At 38.6% G+C, this 12,959-nt stretch overlaps 1 protein-coding gene across 1 annotated transcript; it reads right to left on the bottom strand.

Annotated features, from left to right (window-relative positions):
• Positions 1-320: 320 nt before the first annotated feature.
• hnf4b (hepatic nuclear factor 4, beta) lies at positions 321-9,548 on the bottom strand. The gene is given in 14 exon segments (XM_039796136.1): positions 321-418; positions 595-669; positions 672-758; positions 761-796; positions 799-837; positions 2,195-2,237; positions 2,239-2,324; positions 2,327-2,347; positions 2,499-2,598; positions 3,362-3,447; positions 6,909-7,028; positions 7,031-7,118; positions 8,575-8,667; positions 9,528-9,548. Coding segments are annotated over 14 exon segments (993 nt in total).
• Between the last annotated feature and the right edge of the window lie 3,411 nt (positions 9,549-12,959).

Raw genomic sequence — 12,959 nt, 5'->3', positions numbered from 1 at the left:
TTATGTCCCATTTCAGACAAATGAACAATACTGGATTCAAAGATATTGTACATTATTGGATGAAGAATGATTATAGTATTACTCTTGTGTGTCCAAGTAAACAAAACTATTTTTTTCCCCCAGTAGTGGGTAACATGTGTGTACTGTATGTATGTGGCTGTGTGTGTATATGTTAGTCTGTGTTCTGTCTGTCTCAAGCTCATAACATCCCTCGACTCCTTGGTTAAGTTGTTGTTGTTCTTGTTGAGGTGTTTCTTGGTGTGGACAGGTGCCACTGGTATGCAGTGGGCAGATTGGCAGCATCACCATGTCTGTACACCTCAGTGCCAGTCTGTGGGGGCAGCAGGGAAGCCACTTGAAAGAGCTGTGTGAGACAGACAGACATCAGCAATAGTACAGTACATAAGGGGTTCAGTGGCTATCAATACACTTCAATTTAATGAAAATAAATGTCAGGTGAGATCCACTAAATGCTGAGGTGATTATGTTTGTTATTTAGTTCTTGTATATTTTATTTTTATCAGTTCAAAGTTTAGCATACTGTATAATTTAAATATATGTCTCGTGAGTTAACACTGCAGCAGTGTCCCCTACCTGTACACAATCCCTGTCCTGTTTTGGCTCCCTCCCCCAGCAGCATCCCCTGCAGCATGTTGTCCATTCTGCTTTGTGGAGAGTCTCCACCATTTGCCAGGCGGCCCAGGCCACACTCTGCAGGGGTGAAAGGATCAGCAGGAGCTCCCCAAGAGCTCCCCTGCACAGGTTGCTTGTTGTAGCAGCAGATGGGCCTGAAATGCAGATGTCGAACCATCTGAGGACTCTCCAAACTCAGACAGTCTGCAAGATGAAGGTATGGGGACATACACTAAAGAGGATAGCATGCACTGTAAAGAAAAGGCTATGAATGCACTTACGTAAAGTTTTATCAATGAATTGTTAACAATAACAATGAGTGAAAGAAAGGCAATGAGATGTAGATAAGATCAGTAAGACAAGAATATGATTGTTGAATGAGTGATATTAAAGAGATAAGGTTTAACGAACTGTAATATAATTTCATAAGACAACAAAAAGTAGGTGTAACGTTTTGCAAGTGTAGAAGTTCAGAGATGTGTATGTTATTGCATAATTTTTGGTTTTACATTGTTTGAATAATCAGAGTGTCACTATAGCCAATTACGAGTCTTGTGGCTAGTTGCCAGTATGCCATTGTGATGCATCTTTTTCTCCATAAAAGGTAGCAGGTGATGGATAATGTAGTAGTAGGAGAGTACTACAGGCATCTTTGTTTTGCTCTGTTAGCCAATAGGAAATCTTATGAGATTAAATGAGCCAAAGTAGTTTCTTTGGTCACCCTGATATAATTTTAAATAACATATTTACAGGATGCCAGAAAAAGCTATTACGTTAAAGCTATGGTAGGCAATTTGTTTTTGGCGTTGTGCAGACGTCTTAAAACAACTTCTATATTATGGATTATTAGCTTTGTTACCAGTTATGGCAGACATAACAGATAACTCCCTATATAGGTCATCATCTCTCTCCTGGTCTTACAATTAGCAATCATTTGTCTGGTATTTTGCCCATAAGTGAACTATTTATTAATCATGTCATATATATAATATGTATCTGACAGAACTTATTTAATTTAAGACTCACTTTGTATGTCAGTTACAGAACAGCAAAGTATAATGGATATAATAGAAAACAATACACTATTGGTTTTTTTTACAGCAAGAGTGAAGTAAAAAAATGTTAAGGGGATGATTGAAAATATGTTTGAAGAAAAGGTCTGTGATAATCCCAAAACCTATGGTGTCTTAATTTGCTGGGCTGTGGGGCAGAGTTGAATCTATCCAGTCCTTTGGTCCTCCAGCCTGCCTCTAGTACTACTGCCTCAGGTAAATGGGCCATTACGTTCAGCAGGCAGCCACCTGACTGCCAAGGATCTCACCACATCCTGATATTATTAGAGTATTCTCCCTGAAGCCAGAACACTCAGACTAAACTACAGATGCAAAAGGACAATAAAATAAACTAAACCAAGAGAGAACATAAAAAAATGTATTCCTTGTCTGGTGCAATGGATGAGGTCAAGTAGCATAACAGAAATTACAACCCACAGTCACCCTTTCACTAGTCTCGCATTGCCAGACTGATATCTCCACAGCGCTGACAGACTGACTGGGCTGACCTGGGGCAAAGAAGACATAAATGGTTCTGAGGTGAGCAAACTCATTTGTCTGTGATGTCCAGCTTTCTGAGAGGTTTGACCAGCTCCTCTTGGATTCTGAAAGCCACTCTGAACACCTCTACTGTATCTCTGCACCTCTCACAAAGTCATTACCTGCTCAATAACCATAAACATAGACATTCATATGCAATTTTAACATGAAGATAGACACATGCAATACCTAAAACAAATAGTTCCCCTCGGAACATAATGTAAAAGTGAACTACAGCAGGACACAACCAGTAGGAGGCTTTATATGTCATACCTAGAAAAATGAGATTGTAATAAGGAAAAGAGTGTCTTGCTGCCCCTAGGATAAGTCAGAGGATAAGGTGTTCTGCAGAGTGGGTTCATAACATAGTTACCTGCACACAGACGTACAGAGGCTTATACGTCACATACAGGTGCACACGGCTAGTCAACCAAAGCATCAACCTGAACTGACAAATGTAAACACTTTGTGAAACAAAGTGTAAAGTCAGCTGCTGTTACATTATTCTGCATTGACAAAATAAAAACTCCCTTAGGTATTCGGTCCCCTTCATACCCTGTCATCTACTGAGATGCTTTTTTTTTTTTTTTTTTTTTTTTTTTAAAAAAAACTGCTTGGGATTTTGACAATTTTTTTGAATTTTATAGTGGCAAAGAACGCTGGATGGAGACCACATAATGACCAATTTAAAAAAAAAAAATACACCCAGCAGCATATTGTAGTGGCTCATTTGCCAATCATCTCTGCATATTTCTGTGCATTCCTTTTACATGGAAAAGTGTACTATATCTGGGTTGTATATCTGGTTGTTATTATGCATTTGAAGGTAATTGAACATCTGCACACAATCCTAGATCTGATGCAATCAAATGGGCTATGATGAGATGGGGTCCCTCAGCAATTTTGTCATTTCTAAGAAGCAACTGAATCCAGCCTACAGCTAGAACCTCCACAGAATTGAATGGCTGCCTGTCTTAAAAAAACCACATATCTCTCTGGCTCTCATCTACATGATTTCCAAAAAATAGGGAAGGGATCTTTTGGCTGCATATATGAGAACTATGTAAAGTATCCATTTCTGTTACAGAACTTTGTATCTGAGATCTTAAACAACAGCGTGTTACCTGTTAACTGGCCTCTGCCCGCAGAAACACACTGATGGACAGAGTGCCCACTGTCTGGCTCTTGGCTCTGTGACTGTGGTCTCTCTCATTCTGAGCAGCTGGAGATTAAAGAGAGGAAAGAACCACCAGAGAAGTTTCTTGGCTTCTCCTGACTTCACCTCTGCTCTCCATTTTTCTACTCACATTGGCAGTAAACATCTTCCAAAAGAAAAGACCTTCTCTTTGCCTCCACAAGGTCCCTCTATTCTTTGTGACATTGAAGTTGCTGTTCACGCCAACATTAGCCATGCCTAATGAAAAACTTTTTTTTTAGGAGTCTAGTGTATTTGTTTCAGGATGGTGGTAGTATGGTAGTAGTATGTTATTAAATATTGCTTCTCTTTAATGTGAAATGATTGGGGAGTTTATGTGATGTGATTTGAATGGGTAGTAAAGTATATCTTCTACATTGTAATGAAAGGTTCAAGAAACCTAGATTTTCATTAAAGGTCCCATGACATGGTGCTCTTTGGATGCTTTTCTATAGACCTTAGTGGTCCCCTAATACTGTGTCTGAAGTCTCTTTCCCATAATTCAGCCTTAGTGCAGAATTACAGCCACTAGAGCCAGTCCCACAATGAGCTTTCCTTAGTATGTGCCATTTCTGTGTCTGTAGCTACTGGGGGTGTGGCCTTGACCAACTGCCACTTTGCTAGTTTGAAAGCCATGATGTCTCTATTTCTAACTGTACGTACACACCGCCGCCGACTTGAGCTGCAAAGAAGCTCTGGCTGCCCTGTCAAGGACGCTTGTCAAAAAGTACGGGGAAGCTTTTTGACGCTTTGGCTGCTCTGACGTGGCAGCATTCTTCGATCATGTTCAACACACGATTGAAGAAAAAGCACAAGCAGCCACTGCATGGCCAATACATTGACACTAGAAACCTTTTATAAATTACATATATAATGACAGAATTTGTATTGTTTGTTGGTCGCAGTGGTGTATGTTAGCAGTTAACTCGCTCGTTAGCCACTGAACCGCAGCCGAATGCAGGCAGAGCGAGCAGCCCCAGCTGTTAATCCATGCAGTACTTCACTGCGAGCGGAAACGAGGTGACCGGCAGGTAACGTTAACTGGTCCCTATACGCAAACAACGTCATATCATAAATGAGAGGGGACCCAGCAACGGCGATTATGAGCTTTTCCTCCATTTTCACTGAACTAATGTTTTGGTAGGAACGAAAGTTTACATTGTATGTTTCTCCGGAATCAGCCAGCGTGAAGGACGTCTATATTCTGATTGGTTGCTGGCATTTCCCGCTGCTTGCCGCTGAACCGCGTCATAGCTAATTACCATTAAGTTGACATACTTCAAACTTTTGGATTGACGCTCTGGTCGTTCAAAACGCCCAAAACGCGACACCGACAGATTTGCCGCTCCTTGCAGCTGAAAGAAGCCAGCTTTCATTGAAAATGAATGACTTCCGGTAACTTTAGAAGCTCAAGTCGGCGGCGGTGTGTACGTACAGAAATGGGCAGGCCAAATTCTCTGGGCGGGCAAAGCAGAGAAAGGGGAGGTAGATTCCCGATCGGCCCAGCTGAGCTTTCATTTTCTCAAAGGCAGAGCAGGATACCCAGGGCTCAGTTTACACCTATCGCCATTTCTAGCCACTGGGGGACCATAGGCAGGCTGGGGGAACACCTATTAAGTTCAAAAAACCTCATAAAGTGAAATTTTCATGCCATGGGACCTTTAACATTGTATGCTGTTAAAAGTTAAAAAAGTAGTGACCAAAGGTTTTATTTATATTACTGATGGAACATTTTTTTAACACATTATTTCTCTCCTCTGTCTCTGACTCTCCCTGAAAAAAGTGATGTTTAGAGAGAAGACAAATATGGAATAAACCTTTTCTGAGACACCCTTTGAAGTATGAAGTACATCCAAACAAAGTTGTAGAAGGTTATGTTTTAATCCTGTTGTGTAGACCTATCTTTATGTGATATATCTTGATTTGATATTCTGATGTTGACAGCAGCCTCCTACATTTGCTGCTGACAATAAAAAGTGGGTGTGGCTGCCTGGATGCTTGATAGTGTAGATTAGGTTTTGTAGAGGAGCGTCATTAAAGACAGAGCAATCTGTATGGCCTCAGTCAGACTGATTCCAATATGGCTCTACAAAGTCAGACAACAGGACGAGTGTCAGAGTAATCAGTCATCAGCTGTCCTCTCAGCAACCAATCAGGAGCGTATTAATCAAACTGGGAGCGGGAGGCCTCCTCTGTGCTTCACAGACATGGTCCTGCATGACAATGTCCCAAATGAATCTTCTGTGGAACATCAAGTAACAGTTAAGTGCAAAATGACTGGCTGCCAGAGGAGTCTAGTTTAATGCTTTACTTGTGTGTTGTTGCCATAACTGTACTCCTGGCTTAACTTGAAAAATAATTATGCAAACCAGGAAAATAACTGAAGTAAACATAGCCCTGGCCTTCACTTCATGGGGTTGTGTGCAACATCTTTTTAAGAAAACTGCAAAGCAAATATTTGAGTATGCTCAGTCATGTTAATTATTCATGTGTAGAAACCATTCATGGCTCCTCTGGTCGCATCTTTTCCTCCTTGCTTGTCTGTTGGAGTCAATGGAAGATAACGCCAACGATGTACACACTACACATAAACACACACCTGGAAATGAACACTGACACAAAAATATCTTTTCTTCTATTAACCTTTTTTTGTTTTTAAACATTTAAAAAAAAATTATAAAAATATATGCAGCAGAGCCAAGATATTGTCTTTTTTATTCCACGCAGTGTTCTTCTTGCCTTCCTTACCAAAACCTGGTGACTACATTACCCACAATGCAACGTGACTGCTGTTACAGAGGTCTGGTAAGCTTACTTCTCTCTCCCAGATTTTGTTTTCATTTTCAAACTTGTAGTCTTCAACCCCAACTGACGCTGTGTCACTTGAGGCAATTGATCAGACTTCACACAGCTCCCTCTGGAGACACAAAAGACTTGCCAATACAACTATATATATACTATCCAACTTTTATTCATTATTCGTATGCAGTAGTACTCCCTAAATGCCTGTAAACAGACTTTGATGGGTGAAATCGAAATCGTTTAATGTTTGTCAGTAAAAGAAAATTCCGAATGTTGAATATTCTGAGGTTTAGGAATTAATCATAATGTGTTGCTGAGCATTTATAATTACTCTCAATCCACTGCTCACATGGGAAAATACAACCCTACAGCTATATCTCACCATTGCATTAGAGTCCTCTTTCGTTATATATGTTATTGTTTCCATGCCTGGACTGGTCTCACTGACTAGGACCTCCAGGGTGCTTTTCTATTACTACTGTAAGAGAAGTCTATCTCACCCTACTGTACAATGGGTGATAACTTTCACACCACAGAATAACTTGTCACTTCAACTTGAATAAAACACCTTTATTTTTATTCTCAACGCCATTATTGCTCCTGGTGTGGGTTGTCTGTCACCAAGACTTTATTATAATATGGAGGTGGATATTAAGATATCAAATGAATACAATGTAGTTGAATACTGATCTGTTTTATTGAGGTTGATCTATACTGGAACTCACAGCTGTAAGTGTAGCTGTTGTGAATGCTCCTCCTGAAGAAACCCTTGCAGCCATCACAGCTGGATGCACCATCATGTTTATGACTCTGTCTATGCATATGGAACACTAAGTCATATCCCCATCAGGCTGTGACAGTGATGAGGTGGGTGCTGACACTGGCAAGTCTGTCAATTAAAAGATGGTAGACACACAAAAAATATACGCGAAAATGTCTGAGGAAAAAGTTTGAATAAGTGACAAGTGAAAGACATTAGCAATGCAAGGGAGTGGGATTCTCTATGACCTTTAAGACAGACAGACCTCTTTTATTTGGTTGCTAATGAATAAATAAATACCTCTGAGTGTAATCTAATAAGCTCCATAAGTATCTGAGACAGATCACGTAGCCAAGAGAACATCAGCTTTGTATGGAGCAGACAGGCACCTTGACAGGGACGATCACTCATGATCCCTCTCATTAACAAAGGCACATAATGAATCGTATTCCACCTCTGTGAACAGAAATAACCTTGTACATGGACGAAACATTGCAGCAACGTGTTGATCGTGAATTTACGGTCCCTTATGAAACAGCTGGGCACTGTTTAATAGGTCTGGCAGGAGCAGTGGTGATGATAATAAAAGCAGGGTTATAGGTAGAGATATCACTGCTCTATGTGGCTGCCAATGCCATGGGCCTCGGAGGAGCACTGCTACTTATTACTCAGGAGGAAGAGGAAACTCCCCATTTAATTAAAGCAGTTAGAGGTCTGCGGCACGCCAAAGTCCACTATGCTCCTCTGACTAATTTTACAGTGGGCTCTCTGTTTGAATTATTCTCCTTCCGTGTTGCTCTAAATTGCATCCTGCCAGTGTTTGATTCCTGCAGGATTGCCTCTCTTAAAAGCACTGACCGTCAAAATACACATTGATGGTGCAGTGTTCCTGCACTGCTCGCACTGTTCAGACTGCAGGCTATAATGTATGTAAATTGCATATTTAGTTTAGGGAGATGAAGCAGCTAGGGATTACAATTTAACAAGGGAAATGCTTTCCGTGGTCAAGGATCAGTTAGATTGAATTAAGAGATTAGAATACATTTGCCTTGCAGTTATCTGGATTTGAAGAGCAGCCTGTTGGTAAAGCTTCTTCGTTTAAAGTGGCAAGGGAGAAGGGCCTGATTCAACTCAGCCCTAATTATAATGCTGACAGAGGATAAGATTATGAAGGAAATTAGATCAGAATGTAACCTTGTAGACTGCTGAAACGATTAGTCGAAAGACAGAAAATTTATGTGCAACTACTTTAAGCATGGATTTATTGTTTAAATGATTTCTTAAGCAAGAATGCCAAACAATTACCTGTTTCCAGTTTCTCAACTGTTATATTATTGTAAAGTATCCTTAGATTTTGTAGACCAATGACCACAAGTTGACAGGTTGACATTGTTTGAGAGCAAAGAAATCAATCAGTGGATCCATGAAAATAATCATTAGTTTCAGCCCTAAACTGATGTATTTCCAACATGGTTCTTTTTCTGAGAATAATCATTGCTACAATGTCAGCATTTTATGGAGTGACAGCTGATGACACTCATCCAAAAGTGATATAGGTTAAGTTGTTCTCATCATATTATACATACTACATTATTTGTTTGTAGTGGTATCATCAACATGCTGTTTAAATGTTCAGTGTCTGTGCTGCAATGAGTGTACTCCAGTTTAAGGATAGTCCCAGTAAGCTTTGTGAGACTTCCAGATCATGCATTCAGCTCAGTTCCTTTTTGTCGCAGGTATCCCATGTGTAGATACCTTTCCTTCTCCACAGTTTTTGGCAGCTTTTGTTTTTTTCTGGTGTTGAACGTCTTCACAATGTCACGTTTAACATTTTTGTGGTGAGTTAAAAAGGTGCTCCGTGATGGTCCTCTCCAGTATTGAAATTTGGCCCAGTGTCTGTTTGCGTGTTTCTTATCAGTAAAGCATATAAAGGCCGGGGAGAGTTCAGAGACAGGTAAACCGAGAAGACCTGTAAGAAAGATGTGACTTGAATGTTGCACAATATGTTGCACAATATATTCATGACTACGTAATTGTATTAGGAAGACAAATGTCATCAAAAAAAGACAAGGACAAGTCCAAAGGTTGCATGCTGGGATGTCTTATCGAATTTTAGCTACAGATTTACATGATATTCTCTTACCTTGGACAATCAATATGGCAGAGAAGAGTGATAAAGCACAAACAAACACAGTGGGAGACTCTTGATAAGAGTACAGAAGATGTCTGATTAACTTTACCTTTAGTTTTAAGGTAAGTGATATTGTGTGTATTGTACAATACCATCGCAGGGGGTTCAGGTGACATTTGCTTACAGTGTGTAGACTTTTTTTTGTGGGTCTCCATAGTGTTGATAAAGAATATTTTACTTTTATATGATGGAAGGGGACTTCAATCCATTTTTCACCTTTGCCCAAAAGTAGCATGTCATCATATCTTTGGTGTTATTGATCAACACTGGAGTTTACAAATAAAGCTAATCTAATACCTTTTGATTCGGATAACATAAATATTCAAGATAGTTCGGCTTTCTGTTCAATCACACCTGAATCTCCAGAAAAGCCATTATGGCTCAGCAAAACTATTCACTCAGCATTCTTATAAATGCCATGTTACATTTGAGAAATGCCATTCAGAAAACATACTCTAAACAATTCACCGTGGTGCATTCATTATTCATTCATTGAAAACATGAATAGGTAGTTTGTATTCATTCTCTTTGTGTGAAAGGCATTATACAATTATGGTCAGGTTTAGGAAGAAAAAAATATATCTCATTGTTAATTTCTAGATGTCTATGTTTACTTTCTGTGTAATAATCTAGTGTTACAACATTATTTTTTTTTTAACAATTTTATTTAATTAAAATTCCCAATTCATTATCTCAGTAGCCTATATGACCTCAAACACAACAAAGATGTAAAGATTGTGTTCTAGACCTTAAGAATATCAGATAGTGTGCGTGTAATGGAGCAGAGTTTAAAAAAGTGAATGGTCATAGTTGTTTCTTCTTTTTTTTACAAATTATAACAAATTACATGTCACACAACATATGAGCTTTCCCAGTACTGATATCCATCACACTTTGGTGTAATGGGATTTCCTGGGTGAGTAGAACTCCTTCCTTGAATGTCACGCTAGGCCTCAGGTCAGACCTCCCCTGGCAGTGGCTCGCACACCCAAGCTTTGTCTAGGTGATTGATAGGTCATCAGAACCTCAAAGACTACAGTATGAGGGCTGCAGAATAGGCTTCCTGCTCTGTGAGATTATAACAGGCAAGGGTAAAAAAAAGGCTCATGAATATTGATTGTCTGTGAATCTAAAAACATCACCTTCAAAATAAAAGATATGTGATGCCATGAACTATGTACTACAACTAACTACAAATGTTTCCAACTCTTAAACTTTTAATTTCCGCTTTTAAACTCTTAACAATTTGTTTTGATTGAATATGGTATTAATCAATTGCAACAAAAACTGTTACATTTAATTCTGTCCATCTGTATTGATTGATTCAATGTGGATGAGGAAATCAGTCATACAGATGAATCATTCAGAACAAATGACAAGAAAGGATTTTCTCTGTCCACTAGAGGGAGAGAGAGTACAACAAATCTGGCCAACAGCATTCTTTAGGTAATATTAATTAACCATATTAGAGATGTGTTGGAATAATCATGATTCTTTGTCCTAAATGAAACATTGTTAGCTTACAAGATTACTTCCAAGTCACATAATTTAGACTTGTTATTGACTTTTATACATCTATATTAAATGAGTAAGAGGTATTTGTTTTTAACCTTACAATAAAAAGCTAACCACAGGGATGATTACACTCACATAACTACACACTAAACTACACTGCCACAACTACAAGCTAAAATAACATTATATTTTCATTTTGTTTTATATTTTGTGAAAAGAAAACATTAAAGCCTGCAATGTGCCTAAGCAGCAAAGTTAGATGTTCTGTATTCATCACAGAATGCAGTTTTAAAAGCTAGATGCAGGTACACATAAAGACTAGGACATTCATAAACAGAGCATTGTCTAGTAATTTATCACGCATCTTCTCAGGCCCTCTCCCCTGCCCTGACATATTGTCTGTCTGGCTCTGACTGGCTCTGACCAGCTCCAAGTCTGACCCTCACTCACATAAATAATGTATGGTTTTCCAGAATTACCGTAGAAAACAAAAGACAGGAGTGCTGCATAACAGATACAGGTTTGAAAACAGAAAATAAATAAAATGAAATATTCTGGTAATATCTGCTCTTTAGATAAGAGCATTTTCTGTGGAGCATTTCTCCAGTCCAAACAAGGTTTGACACATTTGTCTCAGTGAATTTGATTAATAAAGCTAGATCTCAAATCTCCCCATGAATTCCAATGCAATGATAAACCCTTTAAGATTAATATGATGTACAGTATAAAAAATGAAGCCTTTGGAGTTACATTCAAAAATGGGGGGAGAGTAAAACAAAGCAGCAAAAATTGGTCTTAAAAGCATGGTAAGCGCATGATTTAGTGGGGCGATAAAGAGTCGAAAGGTGGCCATTCATCATAGAGGCTAGCTCACCAGGAGAGGGCCTGTCACAGACACCACCAGGTCTGTGAGGCATTTTGAGAGGGTGATAGAGCCTCCAGTTGCCCCTACAACCTGTTGTCCCAATGTCTTTTCCAGATGGACACATACAGACCTCAGATGGGTGACGAGTGCTTTGTCTTTGCCGCTCTGCAACTCCATTGTCACAGCATGCGTTGAGGGATGGATGTTGTTAACTGCAAAGTAGAGGACCAGACTTCGAGCTGCAGAACCAGCTATGATGGGAACAGAAGAAGCTTTATTGGAGTAACTTCAGATTACACTGTAACAATACAGGGGATTATAATGAAAACATTGACCCTCATCAACAAATAGCAAATATCTCTCGAAAAAGAACTCCAATTTGGCTTGCATCGAGTTGTATCCATAAGGCACCAACGACAAAAAACAAAACAAAGAAAGAAACACCACAAAAGACAAAAAAAAAAAAAAACAGCCCAGTGTTTTAGTTTTCTGGTCCTTGTTGAATATAATCATAATTTTCAGTGGGTTGCACAGTAAGACTATTTAGTTTCCCAGATTCACTTGTCTAGGAAAACAAAGCTGACCAAACTGTCCTATATGACAGTATGACACATCTCCTAGATTTATTTATTCCTAAAGGTAGGCTATTTCAATCAGATTATTTAGGCTATGTACATTCATTTCCATTTTTTTATGTCCATGTAGCTACAATAATGTCCATATTTGTTGTTTTTCAATAAGTTTATTTAGAATTTATTTTACAAAAAATCATTCCAGTTCATGAATTATAGAATTGACATAATATAAATAAATAAAAAGGAGAGAGAGCTTAATAAATGAATAAGTGATAGACTTTTTTTTTTAAAGTGGTGACAGAAGGTGCTCCTTAAGTCAATAGTTCTGAGTAGTTATTGAAAGGCCTTTCTTATTCGTTACAAGTTAAAGAAACTCAAAGTACAAATCAATGTCATTTAAGAATGACTTAAACATGGGGTTGACTTAGAGCATTTATAGCTTTGTGAATGTGAAACTTCCCTAATAAAAATAAAGAGATTTACAATAGTACATACGTTCTTATCTTTACATTCGAAGTAAGTATCGTTAATGACATTCTTCCCTTCAACGGTGATTACATGTGTTGTTATAGCCTATGTAATTCTCAAAGTCCTTCCACAATTCATAGAATGAACAACCATATTTATAAAACATGAGTTAGAGTTTCTTGTTCTTTCTAACAAGGTGCATTTGTTATTGTTGTTATATTTGTTAGCATTCACTTCGAGATGTTTGTTGGATATATTTTATGCAATATTTTTGTCTACAACCTATATTTCGTGCTTCACTTTCAATAAGCAAAGAAAAAAAGAAAAAACGTAACTTCCGGCTGTCATCTCTGGCTTAATTGA

Source organism: Perca fluviatilis, chromosome 3 (genome assembly GCF_010015445.1).
Source record: "Perca fluviatilis chromosome 3, GENO_Pfluv_1.0, whole genome shotgun sequence".
Lineage (NCBI taxonomy): Eukaryota > Metazoa > Chordata > Actinopteri > Perciformes > Percidae > Perca > Perca fluviatilis.
This window is presented reverse-complemented; position numbering and strand designations above follow the sequence as displayed.